The sequence below is a fragment of the Psammomys obesus genome, unplaced genomic scaffold (genome assembly GCF_907164565.1).
Source record: "Psammomys obesus unplaced genomic scaffold, mPsaObe1.curated_primary_1811, whole genome shotgun sequence".
Lineage (NCBI taxonomy): Eukaryota > Metazoa > Chordata > Mammalia > Rodentia > Muridae > Psammomys > Psammomys obesus.
The window spans coordinates 418902-443467 of NW_026596406.1; the positions used below are offsets into that span (position 1 = coordinate 418902).

The 24566-nt window shown below is 43.0% G+C and overlaps 1 protein-coding gene across 12 annotated transcripts in view; it reads left to right on the plus strand.

The window, feature by feature from the left end:
* LOC129669401 (phospholipid-transporting ATPase FetA) overlaps window positions 1-24566 on the plus strand; it is a 106358-nt gene that overhangs the window by 27575 nt on the left and 54217 nt on the right. For 4 of the 12 annotated variants that reach the window (XM_055597610.1, XM_055597612.1, XM_055597614.1 and 1 more), the window contains exons 4-9: window positions 14154-14209; window positions 16216-16329; window positions 17317-17451; window positions 18855-18916; window positions 20153-20225; window positions 20544-20614. The exons of 1 other annotated variant lie outside the window; for it this stretch is intronic. In XM_055597610.1, coding sequence (XP_055453585.1) covers window positions 14154-14209; window positions 16216-16329; window positions 17317-17451; window positions 18855-18916; window positions 20153-20225; window positions 20544-20614 — 511 coding nt within the window. Of the gene's footprint in view, window positions 1-14153; window positions 14210-16215; window positions 16330-16655; window positions 17452-18854; window positions 18917-20152; window positions 20226-20543; window positions 20615-24566 lie in introns of those variants that run through there. 7 more of the 12 variants (XM_055597611.1, XM_055597617.1, XM_055597616.1 and 4 more) reach the window with 6 other exon arrangements.

Genomic DNA, 24566 nt, shown 5'->3' on the forward strand with positions numbered 1-24566 from the left:
CCTTCTCTTCAGCCTAACTCCTAACGCCGCTACTTGCTCTGTCCTCTTCAACAAGTCTCTTAGTTCCTCTGTGCTCAGTGGACAGTGCTCGCTGACTATGCACACCTGGGGCCACCCACAGGGGCAGTAGTTACAATGTGTGCTTTTGCAACCAGCCTCTTTCTGCAGCACATAGCAGTTCCACTGTGTTTCTGTGGTCAGGTGACATTACTGCAGACCCTGTACTCTACCTGTTCATCAGTTAATAGGCATTTGTATTACTTGTACTTTTTGGCTATAACAAATAATTGTTATGTTACATATTTATAGAAAGATTTTTATGTGACTGCATAATTTCAGCTCTCATGGGTCTTCACAGGTCATAGTTGTGTTTTGTGAGGAGGAGTGGGGGACATGAAAAAGAAACTTTTTATCTTTTTGCACATAATTTTGTTTTGGAATCTTCTACTTGAAAAATGTATTTCATATTACTTTGAGTAATTTAAAAAATATATAATCACAAGGGGAAAATAAATGAAAAGATTAGAAAATAAGGAAGGGCCAGAAAGGCGGGGGGAAGAAAACAGTAGGAAAAGGGATGACACATCCTATGGCACGTGGACAAAGCTCGTCAGAGGGTAAGAGCATGTGCTGTTCTTCAGAGGACCTGGGATCAATTCCTAGCACCCACATAGCACCTCACAACCATTTGTAACTACAGTTCCAGGGGACCCAGGACTGTCTCTGCCCTCACTGGGCACCAGGCACACACACGGTGCATATATGCATGCAGAGCCTTAGAAGTAGAATGCAGTCTGGTAGAGCATTTGAATAAACACACACGAAATAGCCATTTAAGTCACACAACTCTGAATATACTGGAGCTGCTGGATTATACATTTAAATCAGTGCATTCAGTAATGTGTAATAGCCATCTGAAGGTGCTAGAGCTGGTTTCCGGGACTGTTTCTCTTTTCTTTCTTTTTTATGTCTCAATCATGGCCCCCTCCTTTGTTTTCTCCCGGTCCCAACATCCTCTCTTCTCCTCTATCCCAGTCCCCTAGTCCTCAGAAAGGGGGAGCCCTCCTCTTACCAACTGACCCCAGACTATCAAGTCTCTTCGGGACTGCCTACATCCTCTTCCTCTATGGCCTGGGAAGGCCACCTCACCCGGGGAAAGTGATTGAAGAGCAGGCAACAGAGTCTATGTCGGAGAGAGCTGCTGCTCCCCTTTGCTAGGTGACCCACATGGAGACTGAGCCACCCGTTGGCTACATCTGAGCAGGGGCTCTAGGTCCAGTCTATGCATGGTCCTTGGTTGGTGCATCAGTCTCTACAGGTCCCCCTGGGCTCAGATTTGTTGGCTCTGTTGGTCTTCTTGTCCCCTCCAGGTCCTTCCATACTCCTACTCTTCCATAATACTCCCTACTTTCTACCCAAAGTTTGGTTGTGAGTCTCAGCATCTGTGTCAGTCCTCTGCTGGGTGGAGTTTTTCAGAGAACATCCTAGTAAGCTCCCATCCTGTTGCCTCTCTTCAACCGTATCTGATGTCTATTCTATTTGCCCTTCTGAATGAGAATTAAGCATCCTCCTTAGGGCGCTCCTTGTTTCTTAGCTTCTTTAGGTTTATGAGCTGTAGTATGGTTAAGGCTCAGCCATTAAAGGCTAGGCTCACAACCAGAAATATAAGGAATTTTGTTCCTTTATTGGCCCTCTTAAAAATAGGTCTGATCATTTTAAAGTAATCGTTTCTTTGAAACTTGCCCCTGCTTTTCCTCACATTGCTGTTTCTTTTTCTTTAGAATTTAAAAAAGATGTGAGTTATATTGTCTTGGAATATTTTTCTAGGAAGTACAAGAGGTCCGCTTGGTGAGGAAAGGCAGCTGTCATGACAGTCATGCTTAGGAAAAAAAGCTAAGGCCCCTATGCAAATGCAAAGAAAGGGGGGGATCCTTTAAGGCAGCTACAGTGATATCAGGGATTTCCTGACCTCAGTAGCAGAGGCTGGAAGGTACCCGAGTAAGTTTAAGCTTTAGATAAGCAATGACTTTTATTGTTAAGTGTGCCCCATGCAGGTTGTGGGGTTTTGTTACTTACAATCTCTTGTTTTTTATTTGCTAAATCTGGCAAGCCTATACAGAAGGGATTACTTTTTAAATTTTATTTATATATTTAATTTTATTTATATATTTATTTATTACAATTTATTCACTTTGTATCCCCACTGCAGCCCCCTCCTTCAGTTTCTCCCAGTCCTACCCACCCTCCCTCTTCTCCCCCTACTCCCTTTCCCTGGTCCCCTGTTAGGGGAGGACCTCCTCCCCTTCTATCTGACTCTAGCTTATCAGGTCTCATCAAGGCTATTTGCATCATCTTCCTCTGTGGCCTGGCAAGGCTGCACCCCCCCCCCCAGGGGGAGGTGATCAAAGAGCTGGCCACTGAGTTCATGTCAGAGACAGCCTGTGTACCCATTACTAGGGAACAGGAGAGGAGCCTACTACAGAGAACCTCTGAAAGACTCTATCCATCAGGGTAGCGAAGCAGATGCTGAGACTCATTGCCATACTTTGGGCAGAGTGCAGGAAACCTTATGGAAGAAGGGGGAGAGAGAAAGACCTGGAGGCCTCCACAAAAAGAACAACAGAACCAAAATACCTGGACTTTACTCCAACTAAGAACCATGCATGGAGAGGACCTAGACCCCCTGTTCAGGGGAAGCCCGAAAGCTGCTCAGCTTCTAAGTGGGTGCCCTAGTAAGGGGAGCAGGAGCTGTCTCTGACATGAACTCAGTGGTTGGTTCTTTGATCACCTCCCCCTGAGGGGGGAGCAGTCTTACTGGACCACAGAGGAAGACAATGCAGCTAGTCCTAATGAGACCTTATAGGCTAGGGTCAGAGGGAAGGGGAGGAGGACCTCCCCTATCAGTGGACTGGGGGAGGGGCATAGAGGAAGAAGAGGGAGGAAGGGCAGGATTGGGAGGAGAAGAGGAAGGGGCCTACAGCTGGGATACAAAGTGAATAAATTGTAATAAATTTATATATATATATATATATATATATATAAAACTAAATGTCCTGTGTGCCCAAGACTCTAAGCTGTATGACCAACTAAATCAGCTACTAGCTATCCTGCTTTTATCTTGTGACTTGACTACCATAAACCATAATTATTGGAAATCTAAGAAATTCTAGTATTCCTAATACAAACATTTAGGCAAGGGGAAAAGCTTAGCTAAGTATTATAAAAGGCCATTTCCATCATAGGGTCTGTGTAAGTAACAGCAGAAAACTCCTCTTCCTACTTATGTAGGACTGCAGAGAACAGTCATGGCTTAGTTTCCCAATTTAAGGAGCTGAAAAGAGGAGGAGACCTGACTAATCCAGTCAGAGACTTGCACTCTTGACCATCACCTCCCTTTTAGCTGGAAAGTCTCATTCATATTTTGAGCAAGCAAATAATGACACAGAGTCTCCTGAGCCAGATGTCCAACCAGCTGAGACCACATTTCCTCCTTCTGGACCCTCTTCCTCTCTGTTACCCATCTCAGCATGCCATCTTTTCAGCTCCATTTCACCAAACCTGCCTTCAGTTTTAGGTTTCACCAGTGTTGTTTAGATAGGTCTTAACTCTCAATTTGACTGGCCTAGTGGTGTCTGAGAAGGTACTCTCAACTGAGGCACTGCGCAGGTAGCTTGGCCCGTGCACATGTCTGTAAAGGCTGATGGTTAAGTGATATATGAGGGCCTACCCCACTGTGGTCCTGGGCTATGTTAGGAAGCTAGCTGAGCCTGAGTAAGCCAGCTAGCAAGCAGCACCCTCCATGGCTCCTAAGTTTCTGTTTGAGTTCTTGCCCTGACTTCCATCAGTAATGGACTGTGACCTGGGATATGAGCCAAATAAAAGCTTTCCTCTTCTAAGATGCTTTTGGTCAGTTTATATCACAGCAGCAAAAATAAAACTAGGACCACCATTTTCTTATCTAGGTTAGGTTTTAATCTTCTGTATCTTTAACCCCTAAAACTTGAGAATGGATCACAGCATACTGTATGAAAACTGCATTTGTCCACGCTATCGTTTGAGTCCAGTCTCTGAGGGTGTTCGTAAACAGAGGCGCCCGCTGTTCTGCTGCTCTGCTTTCCTACGTGGTGAGGCTTCCTCTCAGTGGATGGCGGCTGTTGTGCTTTCCTTCCCCACCGTGGAGCTGCACGGGCAACCACCTCAGGTCACGGAGGACTCAGAACCTCCTTCAGGAGCTAAGGAGATGAGCCAGTCGGCAAAAAACCTGCTGTACAAGCATGAGGGCCGTGCTCAGAGCCCAGAGCCTGCATAAAGCCAGATGTTTGGCTCTTCTAGAGACAAGACACCCCAGAAGCTCGGGGGCCAGTCTGACTTTATAGGCAGCTAAGGGATCCTGCTCAGATGGAAGGTAAGAACCAACTAGGTTGTCCCTCGCATGCAGGCTTGCACCCACACTCTTACATGCAAGCATGTGCCTGTGCACAGACATAATGTACACAGTGAGAATTTTTAAGATTTATTTTTATTTTTTATGTGTATGAGTGTTTTGCCTGCATGTGTGTGTGTGTGTGTCTGTGCACCACATGCATGCCGGGCCCATAAAGGCCAGAGGAAGGCATTGGGTCCCCTGGAACTGGAGTTGCAGACAGCTGTAAGCAGCCTTGTGGGTGCCCAGGCTGACTGGAGTCCTCTGTAGGAGTGGCAAGTGCTCCTGGCCCCTTCGCAGGGGTGCTTGGGGCATCCTAAGGAGCACCCCTTCTTCCCGAAATTTTAATGTTCTTTAGAGGCTGAGAAAGGGCTCGGTGGTTAAGCGTGTGTAATGTTCTTGCAGAGGACCCGAGTTCTGTTCCCACACCCCTGTTGGGCAGTTCACACCTGCCTAGAACTCTGGTTCTAGGAATCTGACACCCTCTTCTGGACTCTGCGGGACCTGCAGTCACACATGCACATCCCACACGCCCCGCGTGCGCACACATACACAGAAGTTTAAAAGTAAAATATGCTGTAGGCATAGACAACTCTACTATAAGATCAAGTACAACATGATGTTTAATGTGCGCTTTGATCAGTCAGGAAACATGCAGGCCTCAGACTCACCCTCACATTTACCCCTCACACTAGTATGTGAGGTAGGTTTTAGCTGCCCCACTTTTTTGGGTTTTTGTTGTTGTTGTTGTTTTGAGACAGACTCTCCCTGTGTAGCCCTGGCCAGTCTTGAACTCTCAGTCTTCCTGCAACAGCCTGTCAGGTGCCGGGCGTACAGGCATGCATCACCAGGCTTGGCTGCCCCATTTCACAGAAACGGAAAATGACCTGTCCTAGGTCACTTCACAACCTAGCCAAAGCTCAGTCTGTGATTGCTACAATTTTCTGAGCACACTTTAAATGCTGAGAATTATTTTCAAATGCATTCCATGCCTTACTCAGTGACCCTCATGATAACTTTGTGAGTAGGTATTACTATCATTTCAATTTTACAGATGAACAGATGAGTCTCAAAGAGGTTAAATAATGTCTTTAAGACCACACAGCTGGGAAGTGGTGGACTAAGATTTGAACCCTGGCAGCCTAATTCACTTGTCCGTATTCTTAACTCCTTTCAGAGCCTGCTGTATTTTGAAGTTGTCAGTCTACCAGGTGATACACAACACCACGCGGCCTCCTAGTCCCACTGCTTCTCTGCCAGAGGCCAGGTTAACTCGAGCCCTGTGAGGCCGTCCACGCACAGGCTGCAGACCAGCCTTAACTGCAGTGGGGAATATGCTTCCCCAGTTGCCATAACAACCAAAGCTACATGTTTGCTCCTTCTCTCCCCAGTTTAAGAGACCCTCATGATTGTTTTTAGACTTTAATTATTTACTAGTCCCTTTTCTCCTTTTATGGAAAATGGATTTTTTTTTACATAATATATCTTGATTATAGTTTGCCTTCCATTTACTGCTCCCAGTTCTTCCCACCTCCCCTTCCATCCAGATCAACTCCCTTTCTGTCTCTCAGAGAAGAACAGACTTCTAACAGATAATAATAAAATTTAGCAAAATAAAATATAATAAGGTAAAACACAAACTACCACATCAGAGTTGGACAAGACAAACGGATGGAAAGGAGCCCAAGAGAAAGCACAAGAATCAGAGACCCACTCATTCACACACTGGTGAATCCCATAAAGACGTTAACCTGGAAGCCATACCATATGCATAGAGGACCTGGTGCAAACCTGTGCAGGGCCTAGCCATACTGCCTCAGTCTCTGAGTTCATATGAGGTATGCTTATGTTGGTTAGAAGGACTTTTTTCTTGGTGTCCTCCTTCCCTTCTGGCTCTTAAACTCTTTCTGCCTCCTCTTGTGCAGGGTTTCCCGAGCCTTGAGCAGAGGGATTCCGTAGAGATATTCCATTTATGGATGAGTTTTCCATTCTCTCTCTCCTTCCTTCCCTCTCTCCCTTCCTCTATGTCTCTGTCTCTCTCTGCATAATGTCTGTCTGTGAGTCTCTGTATTTCTTCCCATCTGATGCACGAGGAAGCTTATCTGATGACGGCTGAGCAAGGAACTGATTGATGTGGATAGTAGACTGTCATGAGGTTTCATTTTATTGCTATTTGCTTGCTTGCTTGCTTGCTTGCTTTAGACCAGTAGTGTTTGTTTTTGTATTTGGTCCCTAAGCTATCTAGTCTCTGGTTCTTAGTCACCCAAGCAGTGTCACATGTGAGTTCTAGCTCACCGAGAAGGGGCCTTAAGTCAAATCAGTTTTTGGTTGGCTCCTTTCACCAGCTTTGTGCCACCATTGCACCAGCATATCTGTAGGCAGGACACCATTATGTCTGGTGTCCTATGCTAGAGCATAAGGGTGAAGGCTGTAGGTAGGCATCACCTCGAGTTCTCCATGTTCAGTGACTTGTGAAGGTGTTGTCTTCAGCAGTGGGTTCTTGCTGGCCGTTTGTGGAGAGCAACCTCTAGTCTTTGTGACACCTGAGTTGTTTAGGGATTCTTGTGGGACCCTTTTGCCCAACAACTCGATTAGATGCAACTCAATCTTGGTACTGGAAGCTTCCTTTGGTGACAAGAGATGGTTAGCTGGGACTTTGTCTCTCCCATTATTGGGGATTTCATTTAGATCACTTTCATATATGTAGATATTTTAGGACGTTTATTCTGACTTAGGTTTTCATACTACCCCTCAAGTGGTCCTTAATTTTAATGTCTCTCCCTTATTCCCTCTTTCACCTTCCTATCCCCTCCCCCTCCCAACTTGATCCTCTGGTTCCAGCCCCTTCCCATCTATCTATAACCATCTTTTCTATGTCCTGTTTGTAAGAAGATCTATTTGTATACCCCAGTCCCTGACTCTCTACCTGCCCTCTGTGGCACGTGGACTGTAGCTTGGTTATCGTTGACTTAGCAGGTAATATCCACATATAACTGAATACATACCATATTTGTCTTTTGGGTCTGGGACACCTCACATAAGGATGATTTTCTTTCCTAGTTCTGTCTGTTTTCCTGCAAATTTCATGGTGTCATTTTTTTAATGGCTGAGTAATACTGAATTGTGTACACGTTCCACAATTTCTATAGCCATTATCCTGTTGAGGGACATCCAGATTGTTTCTAATTTCTGGCTACTGTGAATAGAGCATCCCGTAAGCTGAGCAGATGTCTCTGTGGTAGGATGAATCGTCCTTTGGGTGGTAGAGCTGGAGCTTGAGGTAGATTGATTCCCATCTTCCTGAGGAACTGCCACACTGATTTCCACAGTCGCTATACGAGTTTGCACTTCCACCAAAAAGGGAGGAATGTTTCCTTTACTCCATAGCCTTGTCACCATGAGCTGTTTCATTGATCTTGGCCATTCTGACAGGTCGAAGATGACATTTCAAAGTAGTTTTGATTTGCACTTCTGTGATAACTGAGGATATTGAACATTTCTTTAAGTATTTCTCAGTCATTTGAGGTTTTTTTTTTTTTTGAGAATTCTGTTTAGATTTTTACTCTTTTTTAAATTGAGATATTTGTTTTCTTGATAGTTTTTTAGTTTTTTATAAAATTTGGATATTTGCTCTCTATCATATGTGTAGTTGGTAAAAAGTCTTTCCCCATTCTGTAGCTGCTGCTTTGTCTGAATGACACTGTCCTTTGCCTTACAGAAGCTTCTTAGTTTCATGAGATCCCATTAATTAATTGTTGATCTTAGTGTCTGTGCTGAAATAGGTTAAAGACTATTGTCCACTTTCTCATACATCAGGGTCAGTGTGTCTGGTTTTGTGTTGGGGTCTGTGGTCCACTTGGACTTGAGTTTTGCGCAGGGCGATAGATATGAAACTATTTGCATTCTGCTACGTGCAGACATCCAGTTAGACCAGCACCAATTTGTTGAAGATGCTGTCTTTTTTCCATTGCATAATTCTGGCTTCTTTATAAAAAAAATCAGGGATCCATATGTGTGTGGAGTTATGTTTGAGTTATCAGTTATGTTCCATTGATATACCTGTCTGTTTTTGTGCCAATACCATGCTGTTTTTATTACTATAGCCCTGTAGTACAATTTGAGGTCAGGGATAGTGATAACTCCAACTGGATTTTTTGTTATTATTATTCAGGATTGTTTTAGCTATCCTGGGGTTTTTGTTTTTCTATATGAAGTTGAGTATTGTCCTTTCCAGGTCTATAAAAATTGTGTTGTATTTTTATGGAGATTGTGCTGAATCTGTAGATTGCTTTTGATATGATAGCCATTTATACCATATTAATCCACGAACATGGGAAATCTTTCCATCTTCTGATGTCTTCTTCAATTTATTTCTTCAGTTACTTGCAGTTTTTATCATACTAATCTTTCACTTGCTTGGTTAGAGTTACCCCAAGATATTTTATATTATTCGAGTTTGTTGTCAAAGGTGTTGTTTCCCTGATTTCTTTTTCAGTCCATTTGTCATTTGTACGTAGGAGACTTACTGTTTTTTGTAGGATAATTTTCTATCCAGCTACTATTCTGAAAGTGAATTTTTTTGGTCACTTATGTGTATTATCATATCATCTGCAAATAAAGATACCTTGACTTCTTCCTTTCTAATTTATATTTCCTTGATCTCCTTTAGTTGTCTTATTGCTCTAGCTAGGACTTCAAGTACTATATTGAATTGGTATGGAGAGAGTTGACAACCTTTTCTTGTTCTTAATTTTAGCGGAAGGGCTTTGATTTTCTTCCCGTTTGTCTCTGGGTTTGCTGTAAATTGCCATTAGTATGGTGAGGTGCGTCCCTAGTATCACTAACCTTTCCAGTACTTTTATCGTGAAGGGGTATTGGATTTTGTCGAAGGCTAAAGAGATGATTATGTGGTTTTTGTCTTTCAGTTTGTTTATATGGTAGAATACATTTATCGATTAATGTATGTTGGACCATCCCTTCATCTCTGAGATGAAGCCTACTTGATCATAGTGGATGATCTTTTTGATGTGTTCTTGGATTCAGTTTGCAAGTATTTTATTGAGAACTTTTGCATCTATGGTGATATGAGAAATTGACCTGTAATTCTCTTTATTGGGTCTTGGTATGGTTTGGGTGCGAGGGTAACTGTGGCCTCATAAAATGAAGTGGGCACTTTTCCTTCTGTTTCTATTTTGTAGAATAATTTGAGGAATATCGGCCTCAACTCTTCTCCAAAATTCTGGATAAACCATCTGATCCTGAGTTTTTTCAATTGGAAGACTTTTAATGACTGCTTCTATTTCACTAAGGGCTATAAATCTGTTCAAATTGCTTATCTAATCTTGATTTAACTTTGGTAAGTGGTATATATTGAGAAAAAGTATCCATTTCTTTAAAATTTTCAAAGCTGGTGGAGTATAGGTCTTTAAAGTATACCCTTATGATATTCTGGATTTTCCTAAGTGTCTATTGTTAAGTACCCCTGTTTATTTTTAATTTGTTATTTGGATATTCTCTCTATACCTTTTAGTTAGTTTGGATAAAGGTTTGTCAATTTTCCTATTGATTTTCTCTTAACACCAACTCTTTGTTTCATTGATTCTTTGTGTTGCTTTTGTTTGTTCATTTCTCTTATGATTTCAGCCTGAATTTTATGTTTTCTCCTTTTAATTGCACTGCAGAACTTCTTCCTTAGACCATTTTCTAGCCTCTCCTTGCCTAATCTGGTTTCCAGTCTTGTCTAAACCGAGTCTCCCATACATAGCCTACATCCTGTCACCCTTGATTCATGTAGGAATAAGCAAATGGTAGTATTCTTTGACTTAGCAATAGGGAACACTTAGTTCCTGTAGCTTCTCTGATACTACTTACAAGTTCTAGAGGAATTTAAATTAATTTTTTTTTGCTCTGGGAGGAGAGGGATTTTGGGAGAGGTCTTCCAGACAGCTCTCAAACTTGAGTTCTCCTTGCTCCGACCTGCCAAGTGCTGGGATTTCAGGCATGCGCCTCACCTCAAAGGAGTAATTCAGAAAGCCTGTCAAAGTTTTGCTAAGTTTTAAAAAAGTAAAATATAATAAGAAATATGAAATTCAGCAAAAATATTAGAACTTTATCAAATGTAAAATGATATTAAAAATAAATGGAGTGACTATACTGGTACATGGGGTTTGGTTGGAGGGATAAATGGCAGATGTAATGGGAAAGATGGATTTTATACCTCGCTACCTAATAAACTATGAGCATAGCCTTTCCAGTGATTGCATAACCTGATACTCTGCCTCAATCAGGTAGCTGTTAGAGCCCCTAAGAAAATTCTTACATGAAGCACTTAGGCCATGACTGAAGTATCTCCGAATCCTAGATGTCACTGGATTATGGTTAGCAGAAACTCTTGCAGATAAGCTACTGTTTAGTCAAAACAAGATATGGAAAAAACATCCTTTAAGTCCTATTTATGTGAATCTACAGCTTTTCCATCTTTATTCAGCTTTTAATCCTCCTAATAATTGTTACCTCTGGTACACAAAATACATATAATAGGAAATATGTGACTTATAATCTTCACAACTGGTTATAAACCCAGTCAAGAGACTCAAAGCCACTTATTTGTACATCTTTGGTAAGATAACACACACACACACACACACACACACACACATATGGGGGGGGAGAGGGAGGAAAGGAGGAAGGGAGAGAGAGAGAAAGAAAGATAGATAGATGGATGGATGGATGGATGGATGGATGGATGGATGGACAGATGGACAGATAGAAAGATGGATGGATGGATGGGTGGACGGATGGACGGATGGACGGATAGATAGATAGATAGATAGATAGATAGATAGATAGATAGATAGATAGATAGATAGATAATAGATAGATAGATAGATGGTAAATAAATAGATGTTCCTCGTACTACCATCGAGTAGTCTTAGAACAGTGAATTGAGTGAATCCAAGATCAGAGGAGTCTGTAACCTAGTATGGAATCTTTGAAGCCATGAGCCAGTACAATTCTTAGAGATCCAGAAGAGCTTCAAAGTGATCCTAGCACAACTAAGAGGCAGAGTGGTTGTTAGGGCCTGCTCTCTGAGGGAGCAAACCCTGTGGAGACTGGTAATTAGTAGAAGTGGAAGGCTTTGTCAACCTTCAGTGTCAACCTTCAGCCTAACTCTAGATCAGCTGGTTTAATATGCAGGCTAGAGAGAACTGGGATGTTCATGTATGTTATCTCTAAGTACAGGCATTTTCCCTCCAGTAATATTTCCGCATCCTGCTTCCTTTATTCTGTACATCTCCAGACTCTGTATGCTTACATGTATCACTGCTCTTGTATATTTATACATTTGTAGGAGTCTGGAGATGGTCAGGGATGCTGCTTCATCTGACAACACTAAGACATAAAGAGAGCCTCCTGACACCTGCCAAAAATTCCAAATGCGTGTTGGTCCTTGGAAAGAGTACAGAAATACTTCATTAGGGTATCGATTGTAGCGATCAGCTGTTAGTAGATGTGTGCCATATATCAACCCTCCACATCCACGGGTTCGCTGTAATTGGAAGATCTGAAACGTTGCATCTGTAGTCAGTACTCATGGAAAGCTTTCTTGTCAAGATTGTCTAAACACTATAGTTAAATGATATTTAAGTGCCATTTAAATTCAATTGACTGTTGTGTTTAGTTTAGAGAGAGCTGAAGTTTGAAGAAGGGCCACATAGGTCACTTTAAAGTACATTATGTTATGTAAGAGCTTTATGAATTCAGTATCCATGGAGGCCTGAAACCAAACCCCACAAATACAGAGGGACAGCTCCATACAGACACAATTTTCTCATGTTTCCAATAGTTTGAAACGCATCTGGTTTTCATATGGTTTTGCTAAATGTTATAGTTAGCAGAGTCATTCTTACACAAAGTCCTCCACAGCCTGAAACTCTTACTCGGCTTTCCCTGCGCCACCCAGCGGAGCATTCTAGCTTTGTGTAGTCGAAACTTAGTGATGACTTATTACTTTAAATTTACAGAAAGTTATTTGTCAATTTATCTGTAAATCTGGGAACTTCTGTTTTTCTTCTGTGATGCTAAATGGTATGGAGCTTTCTCCTCAACTGCAAGGAGGTCATCCCAGAGCAGCAGACACCAGCCCGGAGTCCACCAATCCTTTTAGTTCTTATATTTTGCCTCCACCTAGACAATCTTGGGCCCCACAAGCTGAATGCTCAGCTCAACTCTGCCCACTTAAGGTAATCAGAAGTCCAGGCTTCTGGAACTTCTGATGACCTACAGATTGGTTTCTGGGTGTTCGTTTGTTTGTTTGTTTTATGAGCAACCCCCAATACACACAGGTTTTGGTTATTTTGTTAGAACATCACAACCCACAGAAACATCATGCTTATGTGTACTGCTTAATATAAAGAATATTTTCAACTATACAGATAAAAACCAGATGAAGACATTTATAGCAAGGTCTAGAAGGATCATGAGAACAGAAACACCCACCCTATGGGGTTGAGCTAGACCACCTTCCTAACCCATGGTTAAGTCCTGTTCACCTCCTTTCAGACCTCTACAGCTTCCACAAGCTCTGAACCCCTTTCCATGGGATTTTTTGGAGTCTTGTTACATGTGTGTGATTACTGACAGACTGGATGGAGACCTGAGCAAGGCCTGTCCAGACTCTCGTCAGCCTCTCTGTGCAGGATCCCTGCCCCCAGTATCTGGGGAAGGGCCACTCCAGAGCAAAGGTCATATTGCTTATTACTAGACAACAGTCAGGGAATTTAAGTTCTAAGATCAAAAGGAAGGAGATGATGCGTGCTTCTATGATCTGTATTAGAGATGAGAAGTGCTGATTTCTGTGGCCTGCCTCAAGGAGGGAGTTAGGGTCCAGGAACCATAGGGAAAACCCCAGACAGACAAATCATAGTCTGGCAACTTTAGGTGAAAGCCTCAGTTACCACATGTCGAGGTGTGGAGCTGACCAGATTCCTGCAGCTGGCAGTAATGTTGTGGAGGCAAAATCAGGGCAGCACTTTTGAAGAAATGGTGTATGGATTCCTCTAGAAATAATCTGAAACACTTGAATTTTTTATACCTACTTATTTTTGTTAGGATTTCATGTAGCCCAGGTTGGCCTCATATTCATTACATAGTCAGGCACGACAGTTACCTTCTTGTCCTTCTGTCTCCACACACACAGTATGTACCACCATGCCCAGCTTATGTAATGCTAGGGATTGAACTCAGTGCCTCGTCCATGCCAGGCAACACCCCTATCCCTTTCGGCAGGTAAGGGGGCACCCTGAGTCAGAGCCTTACCACCAGCCTGATATCCTCCTGCCTCAGCCTTCCAAGAGCTAAGATTGCAACCATGCGCAACCACCTTAACATTGCCTGGTTGGAACATCCCATTTTTATTTTTTATTTACTTTTTATGTATTTTGAAACAGGGTCTCATGTATCCCAGTGTAGTTTTCAACTCAATATGTAGGTGACCTTGAACAGAGTTCTGATCCTTCTGCCTCCATTTCTCAGCTGATGGACTTCAGGGTTGGGCTCGGGCATAGTTTCTCACCTCTTAGGAAGTACCCCGCTAACTGTGCCCACAAGTTGTTTAAAACAAACATCCTCAGCAAGAAGGTGCGAGGAGCTGGTACAGTCTCCACTAGCTCACAACGCCCCGGGCTAACCCAGGAGGTGCATTCTTATCGTTTCTCTCGTTTTCTTTTAGAAGAAAGAATCTTGCAGGCTAACAATAGAAAATTCAACTCTCTTTTTGACTATCCGGTAAGTCTCCTGCCACTGACAAGCCAGCAATGGCTTGTGCTCTGTACATTCTCCTTTTGACAGGAGGGAGGAGCCCCTTGTCGATACAGAAACTACAGCATAAATTTCAGTGTAAGCTCCTCTATTATAAATGACACAGTGAAAGCTCAGAAACCAAAATTAACCTGGTGGCCTTCACTTAGGAGAGTGTGTCTCAGATTTTGTATGTAGGTGTGACTCCCATGAAAGAGATACATAGCTTTTCATACAATGACGTCTGAAGTTTTTTTCACTGAGACTTTGATGGCAGCATGTGCATGTTGGCTCCATTTACTCACTAACATGTTGTTTTCCACTTTCCTGATTAACTTTAACTTAGTTACGAGCTCCTGTTGGTGAACATTTAAAATGTACATGATATATGGTGCTGAGTGAACGTCATTGTGTATGTCAGTTAACACTTCTGTGTTTGTACATAATATGAAGTTTCTGGAAGTAAACTGATGAGGCCTAAAGGGAAACACACTAAACAAACAAACAAACTGTGACACATTATTGCGGGTTGCCTTCTGAAAACATCATATCCATTTATATTTCTATGTACCATAGAAAATTACTCACTTCACATTCCTGCCACACTAATCTTGTTTCTGTATTTTTCTGTAGCCCAGGCTGGCTTCAGATTGCTAGCCTTCTACCACGCCTCCCAGTGTTAATAGCTGGGATTGCAGGCATGCCATTTTCCTTTCCATCTTTGCCAGCTCTTACATGAAAATGATATTTCGATATTCATACTTTAAATTTGAGTGAAATTAATCGTCCTCTATGTTAATTAGCCTTTTGTAGTTTTTGAAAAACTACCTGTTAATGCTTTTGCCCAATTTCTTATTTTTCATTTTTTCACTTATTTATTAATGAAGTAATTCATAAAGTAACAAATACATTGTAAAGTCATGCTTAAGCACCCATCTTGCTCACATCTGCTCCTTTATAGGGAGCCACTGTGGCTACTTTCTCTTGTGCTCATTGGTGCCTTCTAGAGTCCATAAAAGAGATGTGAATATATACCCTTTTTTCTATATTTTTACACTATTCTGGACCTTAATGTTTCTCAGAGTCCTAATTATATAACAGCCTTTCTGTTTTTCCTTTTTGAAGATTTCTTTTTCATATTTAGCTTTAAATGGTCCCTTATAAATGACCATTTAGGTTATTTTCATCTTATGTACAAGCAATGCTTATGTTTTCCTTGGCTTGGCTTTTGAAAGAAGGTCTTGCTGTATAACCCAGACTAGCTATGTAACCCACGCTAGCCTTTGGAAGGTCTTGCTGTATAACCCAGGCTAGCCTTGAACTCCTTCAGCACCACCCACAGTGCTGGAATTACAGGCATGCAACACCATCCGACTTCAAAAAGTGCTCTTACAAGCTATTTCTCACACACCCACCACCCCTCTTTTGTCTCTCACACACACAGCATGTGTACATATCACTCTAAGTATATGAAAGTGTACATAGCCACATATATTTGTGGTTGCTGCAGCATTGTAAGGTGTGACTTCTGAGTTAGAGGTCCTGGGTAATAGCCATACTTACAGTGTGGCGGTGGAGCAGGCTTTCCCTCTTTCTATATACAAAACAAAAGAGAAAACTGGGGGTGGGTCAGACAGATGTAATAGTTGATAATAGTTGTGCCCCTTACTCACCTTGAAACATTATACAAGTTGTTTAATTTTTCCAATCCTCACTTCATTCATCTAGATATAAAATAAGTATGGTAACATTCACCTTGTATAATGGATATGGGAGTTAAATACAGTTACAAAAATGTTAGTTCTCTCTCTTCAATATGTTGTCCGATCTCATTTACCTCTGTGTTAATAATTCCTGCCCCATGTAGTGCATACCCTACATTCAATCAATATGTCCTTGAATATTGAGGGAACAGACAGATTAAAAAAAAGTTTTGAGCTGTTTCTACTTGTATTTGCTTTTCATTGTTATTATTATTTGTATCTTACCTATAGGACAATTCCATCAAGACCTCAAAGTATAATTTCTTTAACTTCCTGCCCATTAACCTGTTTGAACAGTTCCAGAGACTTGCAAATGCCTATTTCCTCATTTTGCTAGTCCTGCAGGTATGGCTGCTAAGTCATTTTTCCATTGTATTCTCATCTTCTCTGGGGTCAAATTGTATTATCAGTACCTAGACTGGAAGACACCCTCTTCATTTTGACATTGACAAATGGATAGTTGGAGTCTTTGGCCAGTTCCCTAAAGTAGCAGAAGTCAGGATTAATCAATGTGAGGCAAGCCTGTGTATGAAAGAGACACAATGATGGCCTCCCATGGGAAGGGGCTGCTTCATTATGGCTGTAGAGTCACAGTTTCAATGTGACCATAAGAAACCACAGATTCTCCACCCCAACCCTAACTACAGTCCCATTCCTCTTTCTCATCCCAGCCTCTGTGAGAGGAAGTTGACAATACCCAGGGAGAAGACTGGTAGAGAATGCTAGAGAGCCAGCACAAGGAAATGAATCTGTAGGGCAGGCCCATGTTGAGAGAGAGGGTCAGATCACCTAACTTGCCGTGGTAATAAAGGTGGTTTTCTCTTGTGCACTAGTTTACTAATTCTTTTTACTTTTATGTATGTGCATTGGTGGTCTGCATGTTTGTGTGCCATATGCATGCATGGTACGTACAAAAAAAGGGCATTAGAACCTCTAGAATTGGAGTTATAGATGGTTGGTACTGGGACTTGAACCTGGGTCCTCTGGAAGAACATCCAGCGCTTTTGACCACTGAGCTATATCCCTTTAAGTCTTGCCATAAAAAAAACTCTTAACACTCTACCTTCCAATACCTTTTTTATTGTTGAAGAAGAAATGACTTTTTCCCATTAGGACTAAGGAAGAGACATTCACAACATGTAAGTAGCAACTTGCAGCCTTTTCTTCTTTGGGAAATGCTGCTGGGAATTGGGGTACAAGAAGGCTACAGCAGTGATGAACAGCTAGGACTGGGTTATCATTTAAACCTAAGAGGTGAAAGTATTGATGGAGGTAGCAAACTGGGGGAAGTATGTTATTCCTCACCTAAGAGCTCTTATTTCCTTCTCCAAGTTGATTCCTCAGATCTCCTCCCTGGTGTGGTACACAACTGTGATACCCCTGGTCGTGGTGCTGTCCATAACAGGAGTGAAAGATGCCATCGATGATGTGGTGAAGTGGCTTCCTGGGCTTCCCTCACTATACCTAGTAATTGGGCTGTGGGCTAGAAGACTTCCTAGATCTGCTGTGTGCCAAGCAGCACTACACAGAGCTGTTTCTCATACTTGTTCTCTTATCTATCCCAGAAGTCATAGCGTTTCCATTGGCCCAGACTAGTCATACTTACAGTGTGGCGGTGGAGCAGGCTTTCTGCCTGGCCAGAAAGGGGCAGTGCAAAGCCTTTTTATGCTCCTCCCCTATGGCCCTTCCTCCAGACTTCCTTCTCCTTCTTCTCAGTGCCCAGCCCTTGCCCCTTAGCTTTGTCTGGCTTTGCTCTTACCTTTCTTCATCTGACTCCTCTAATTTCATGTTCCTTTCCCATTTCCCCCTGTTCTCTGCTCCTTTTATTTCCTGTTATAATTCTCTCTTCTCTCCCTCTATACTCCCAAGTGCTCCTGCTTTCCTTTCCAAGTGCCACTTCTGTCTGTCATGCATAGTGAGGAGCTGTTTGCCATGAGCAAAGACCCACTCCTTTCCTGGCATTGGAAAGAGAAACTGGCCTGTTGCAGCCAATGCTAATTGGAGGGGGTCAGCCCCGACCCCAAACCTCCTGGTGGAGTTTGGGAAGCTGTCTTCAGAGAGGCCTGATTTTGTCAAGAAAGATTATGGACCAAAGTATGACATTTCCTGCAACACATTTTTTTAACTTTGTAAAATCTAGGCTTAGCACATATAGTGGTTTAAATTTCAGCCACAACTCAGATATTCAACCTGAGCTACATAAACTCCTTTAAGCTCAGAGCGGCACACATACCCTGCTACCGTCTCTTTCTGGTGGGCTCTGAAAACTCAACTGCAAATGTAAGGCAGCCCAGCTACCCCTGCTTCAGAATTCGGTCTCTTTAGAATAAATGTTGGGAGAACCCGGAATCGTGGAAAACTGAGTATTCTGTGTGCCCCTTCCTAGTCCTGCCCTTCTCCACGAAAGACCTCCAGGTGCAAGGAGGTGGTTCCTGTGAGCCCCTCACTGGGACAGCTGCTGCGTTTGTTCTCTTGCCACCCATAGGTCTTTACTCTTTACTCCCACACCCGCCGTAGACGCCTGTGTGTTTCCCCCGTGGTTGTACAGTGTAGGGATCCCCTGGTGCTGTCTGGCATGTACCCTGTCCTCTTGGCTTTTGATAGAGTAACTTGTTTTTAAGCTCCTAGGCATTAGGTTTTTGACTGTTTAGCCCAAAGATGTGTCTCTTTTCTCCAAGTTATTTTTCTACCTTCCTTCTGAGCTTCCAATGAGCATTAACCTCTTATCCTGGTTTTAATGGTGGGAGGGCTTTGTTATGTGAAAGATTAGAATCAAACAAGAACTACATCGGGTAGTATTTTTAAATGTTTAAATTGTACATGCAGTTATCTGCTTGACTGTCTCCTGAACACTTTCTGTGTGGTTTTAGAAAAGACACCAAAGCGACAAGCAAGTCAACAACCGTTCTGTTTTGATCCTGGTGAATGGCAGGTATGTTCTCTTAGGGAAGCCAGGTTGGGTAGGACCAGAGAGGTCAGCAGTGCCAACATTCAATGCGGGACACTCGAAAAGGTCGTTCAGGACAGTGGCAAGAACTTCACGTTAAACTTCAAAAGAATTGGTTTCTTTTTGAGATGCTGGGAATCAAACCCAAGGCCTCGTGTGTGCTAGGAAGCAGCTGTAAGAACTTGCCGTGGGTGTCTCCATCATGCCCTGAACTGGCCACATTGACTGAGATGCCTCTGGGCTTCTTTTCTATAAAATGGAAATAACATACTCTGTCTTAGAGGATATGTCTTAGGAAATTAAAATGAAGGAATATACCCAAGCAATTGATGAATTATAGCATGAGTTAATATGCTGGTGATTATTAAAGTGATTCACCTCGAGACATTTGCCTTTAGAGCATAAAGGGTTCTGGCAAGGCTCACTGGCTGTACCACTGTAGCCTTCTATCCAGCTGTTGATGACGTTTACTAGGCCAGAGAGAGTGAGAGGAGGGCAGAGAGCTGGCTTGTTGAAGCTGCCCTTACTGCCAGCTGCCTTTTATTGGAAAGGAGGATTTGCAGTCAGAGGAAACCAAGTGAAGAGGGGGGGGGGGGGAGGGAGAGAAGAAAGGGTCTGTAGGACCCAGAGGAGGGAGGGAGGGCACCATGATCAGGATGGACAGTGAATAAAGAAGTAAATAAATAATTTTTTTAGAAAATTAGTAAAACCAGATGACAGAATATATTTTAGCTATTTAATAAAAGAGTGAGCCACATATGTCCTCTTAAGGTATATCATTAAATGAAAAATAAAGTATCTACTCTTTATCTTTTTGAGACAAGGTCACCTTAGCAGGTTTGGAACTCTAGGTAGAACAAACTGGCCTTGAACTCACACAAATCCTCCTGCCTCTGTCTTCCAGCTACTGGAAAAAAAGCCTTACCTTGTAACTTTGAAGTATATATGTTGTAGAGGAGTCTAAAAATTGATATTTTGTAGGAAAGTTTTTAAAATATAGTGGCTACCTCTGAGTAACAGGTGGAAATGTTGGGGAAAGAGAGTTCTCAAAATGGCTCGTCCTGCCTGCCTGGAGGGTGCCACTCCAGCCAGCTTGGCCTCCAAGACAGGTCTCCATTCATCTCAGCCTTACCTGTTTCTTTTGCTTTATTTTATTTAGTTGTAAAAACAGAACTTTGGGGAAACTCTTAGAGCAGAAATTCAAGGCCCATTTTCTTACAGGGTTGAGAAGGACAAGTGGATGAACGTTCAAGTGGGAGATATAATAAAACTGGAGAATGACCACCCAGTTACCGTGAGTGCCTCCTCTACCGTGACGTTTTCCTTCTTCCCTTGAACTAGCATCAGGGAGCCCATAGCATGTTTACCTCCACCTCTCATGGCCACCTTCAGCTGCCTCACTTTGCACTGGAGGTCATGAGCTCCTCTGGCAGGAAGCTTGTTCTTGTTCATCTTTCATCATAGCTTCAGGTAAAATGAAGCCACTTTGAGAGGTGTGTGGCCGCAGTGATGGGTCACAGATAGTAGAGTAAGCCAAGAGTCCATAGAGTCCCAATCACTGCAGTGTCAGGAGCTGCCTTCTGTCTCCTTTCTCTGACTTTTCTGATTGCAGGCAGATGTACTGTTACTCTCTAGCAGTGAGCCGTATGGTCTGACATACATTGAAACAGCAGACCTGGATGGGTAAGTGATTCCTTCTAATATTACATTAAGAAAATTTAACCCCATCAGAGGGCAGGCATGACACTGGGAACTGGTGTTGTTCTCAGGTGGAAGTAGTAGTTTTTGTTCCAGAAAACTAAAAATATCCAAATGAGAAAAGACAAGAAGCCATGGCCATGGAGTCCTCAGGTCTGTGTGTGAGCCATGGGCAGCAATAATGAGCATTCACTGCATCCAGAATGAACTCCAGAGTCTCCATCTCAGCTGGGTTATCTCTGCCCTCCCTGTCTGTGACTTCTATGCCTTGTCTTTGATGTTTGCAGATTGAAAATATCTGAAAAAAGTTTACTCTGAACTGAATATGCTCAATTTTTTTTCTCCTTGTTTATTCCCTAAAAATAAGGTTAAATGGGTATCTATATTGTTTGAAGATAGTGTATTGCTTATTTTCAAATGCTGGACCGTTTTATGAAGGACAGTTGAACACTGATGAATTTAGGTGTTCATGTGGGGTCCTGAAGACACTGAGAGACGGCTATATATATTCCATGATGTTGACAAGGATGAAAGAGAGTCATAGTATGCCTCTTGGTGCCTGTAATGGCTATTCTTGTCGACCTGACTACATCTGGAATAAACTAAAACCCAAGCATCTGGACCTACCCATGAAGGAGAAGTGTTTTCTTAATTAAATCATTTGGGATGGGAAGGCTGGCCGTTAATCTGAGCCACACCAGTGACAGCCTGTATAAAGGACATGGAAGAAGGGTGTGTGTACCCGTTGCTTACCCTTACTCTCATTGGAGCCCACTTCCTCAGGATTCTGGTATACAAAGACCGGCTGACACAGCCAGCCTTGTGAACGGAACAGCTGCTGGATTCTTGACCCTTTTGTTGGGAGACAGCCATTGTTGAATTAGCTGGACCACAGTCTGTAAGCCACTCTAAGAAATCCCTTTTTTATAGATACGGAGATCCATCTGTCATTTCTGTTTCTCTAGAGGACCAGGAGTAATACAAATTTTTGGTACCAGAAATGGTGCTATAGCAGTAGTTCCCAGCCTTCCCAGTGCTGTGACCCTTTACTGTAGTCCCTCATGTTGTGGTGACTTTCAAACAAAATTATTTTTGTTGCTATCTCATAATGTAAATGTGTGTGTTTTTCAGGGGTCTTAAGCGGCCCCTGTGAAAGTGTCCTAGCCCACAGGTTAGAACTACTGTTCTAGAGAAAAAGAAGTGTACCTATGAGTTTTTAAGCTTCTGGAATAGGCTTTCCAACTTGCCAACACCTACAGTTACTGAAGACGCCTAGTAGTACTGGAGCACGTTGAAAGCCCATGGTTAGAAATATCTGAAAGGCTTGCTGCATGGAATGAAGAACTTAGTGACTCTGTACATAAAACTTTTGACAGTTTGTGGAAAAATAAGTAAAATGACTCTGGTTGTATATAGCATTTCTGGATAAATTAGCAACAAAAAGAATGAATTTATGGATGAAATTAACCAACTACTAGAATCTCAAGATACAGTGGCAAAGGGAAAGAATTGAATGAAACAATTGATTGGCTTCAGATGTACATAAACAGCCTAAAGGTTTCTAAGTGTGCCCTGGAAGAGAATCTTCTCTCCTGCAGCCATAGAGCTCAAGTTGCAGGAAATCATACCTGAGCCCCGATTGTTAGCTTGGCAGAATTACAACCTCAGCGGGTGCCAGTGGTTAAATAAGAGCACTGATTGGTCAGGATCCTGCAATTTGTGATAGAGATGTGTGGGAGGATCCTACAGAGGCTGACTTTGAACCCTCAGATTCTGAAGAGTTATCACACCTGAGGAAGTAGTCTCTCCACCCTCAGCAGAAGATGTATTCCAAGCCCACCTCCTGGGGAAATTAAAACTTTAATGTCAAAAGTTTGTTTGAATGTTTGGCTGAAGAATCTGTCAAAGGTGGCCTACTGAAAAGGGCTAAAGGTGCCTGATGTCCCTTGGTTTCGTGTTGGTGAAGGGATTTTAAGACTCAGAAAAACTGAAAGCCAGAATGGGTGCACTTTGTACAACCTAATCCCACACAATGGGAAGGCCCAGAAGACACCGCCTTCATTAATCCTGAAAGACAATGTCTCTGTAAAAACCACATCTCTCAATTTAAGGAAATAAGAGATAGTGTATTCTAGAGCCATGTTGAGTGATCACAGCTCAGGGACACAGATTAGGTTATCCCAAGTTCTGTGTTTCCATGTGAAAGCAATGTCACAAGGTTTTTGTAATTTCACAAATAAAGAGACTCATAAATTCAAGGCAACTTTAAATACATTGGTGGAGCTGGGCATGGGGGCACATACCTTTAATAGCCCTCAGGAGACAGGCAGACAGATCTCTTGAGTTTGAAGCCAACCTAGGCTGTATAGTGAGTTCTGTGACATCCAGAGCTATGTAGAGAGACCTTGTCCAAAAATAAATAAATGAAATAGGTTGGTGGGGACACAGTAAGATGGGAGAGCTAGTTATCGTGTAGGCTGAGGGTGCTGTTGATGACAGTCTTAGCCCTTAGATTTGCAGAAGCTAAGTCAGGAGCTTCTAAGAGGCTTTCACTTGTTATCACAAGATGTTAGTTCAGATCAGAATAGGACAAAGAATGGCAGTTCCAGAAGCTGAAACCAGCCCAAGATAAAGTAATTAGCCTCAGAACTTTCAAGTTTGTAATCCCTCACAGCACTGAAATTGCATTTGCTCCATCAGGCTCTGCAGATATAACTCCTCCTGGGAGGTTTTGTTCCAGCTTTTTATTCACGGGCATTTTCACCCTCAACACAGAATGCTTAGAAGGGAAGGAGCGCATTTGAAGAGTTTTGTTATCACCTATCACCTTGGCCAGACCTTAGGGTTGGAGATGCTGCTGCTCAGCCAGATGACTTAAATGCAGTGGCTTTACCCGGCCCCAGAGCAGCAGGGGGGCTGGCTGCAGCACTGGACCACCAAAGGCAGATGGACAGTAGTTATTGAAACGGGTGAGCTGGGCAAAGCACTGTCCATGGTAGCTTGACCCATAATGGGCAGCACAGGCAAAGTGATTTTTATGGTGCCGTGACTCATATGACTTATGGTACTGGCTAGTCAGTCATGGTGATTCTAGGCATGAAACAGATAAGAAGCCTACTGCATTGGACCATGACAAGAAAGAATCTCAGCTGATGAGCCAGTGTCCAGACCTGAGCCAGTTTGCAGACCAAGAACTTCTTGAACCAAGGACAGCCAGGTTCCCTGAGGGAGGACCTTGATAAAATACCTGAGAGCTTCCTGTTAGCTTCTCTTCTGTCCTTCTCCAGAGGGCCTATGGTCTCTCCTTAGGGTAAGTGTTCACTGGGGAAAACAATCAGACTTTCCAGGGTGTGTGGGGTACTGCTTCCAGGAGACCCCAGGACACACTGTGGTCCTACAGTTGAAGTAGGGACTTAATGGATTCCAGGTGGCTAATGGAGTTTTGGCTGAAGTCTGACTCAGAGTGGGCACAGCGGTGCCCTGAACTCACCCTGGGATAATGTCCCCAGTCCTAGAATGTGTAACTGGGACAGGTCTACTCAGAAGCTGGCAGAACGCCCACATTGGCCCTGTGACCTGTGCAGCGTGGGCTGTTGTGGTCGGAAGAGCTAAGCTATTGGCGTTGCCTCTGCCAGGGGAAACGGTGAACCCTGGAGGACCTGCAGAGGTTAGTGCCACCATCAGGGACTTGACAGATGCAGGCGTGGTTGCTCTCGCCACGTCTCCCTCTAACTCTCCTTCATGGTGCAAAGACACATGGATGATGCAGAATGGCAACCGGCTGTCACCGGCTTAATCAAGTAGTGACCCCACCTGCAGCCGCTGTCCAGCTGCGGCGGCACTTGAGCAGATGAACGCACCTCCTAGTATATGGTGCACACCGATTAACATAGCAAAGGCTTTTCTCAGCACCTGTCCATAAGGCCCACAAGAAGCA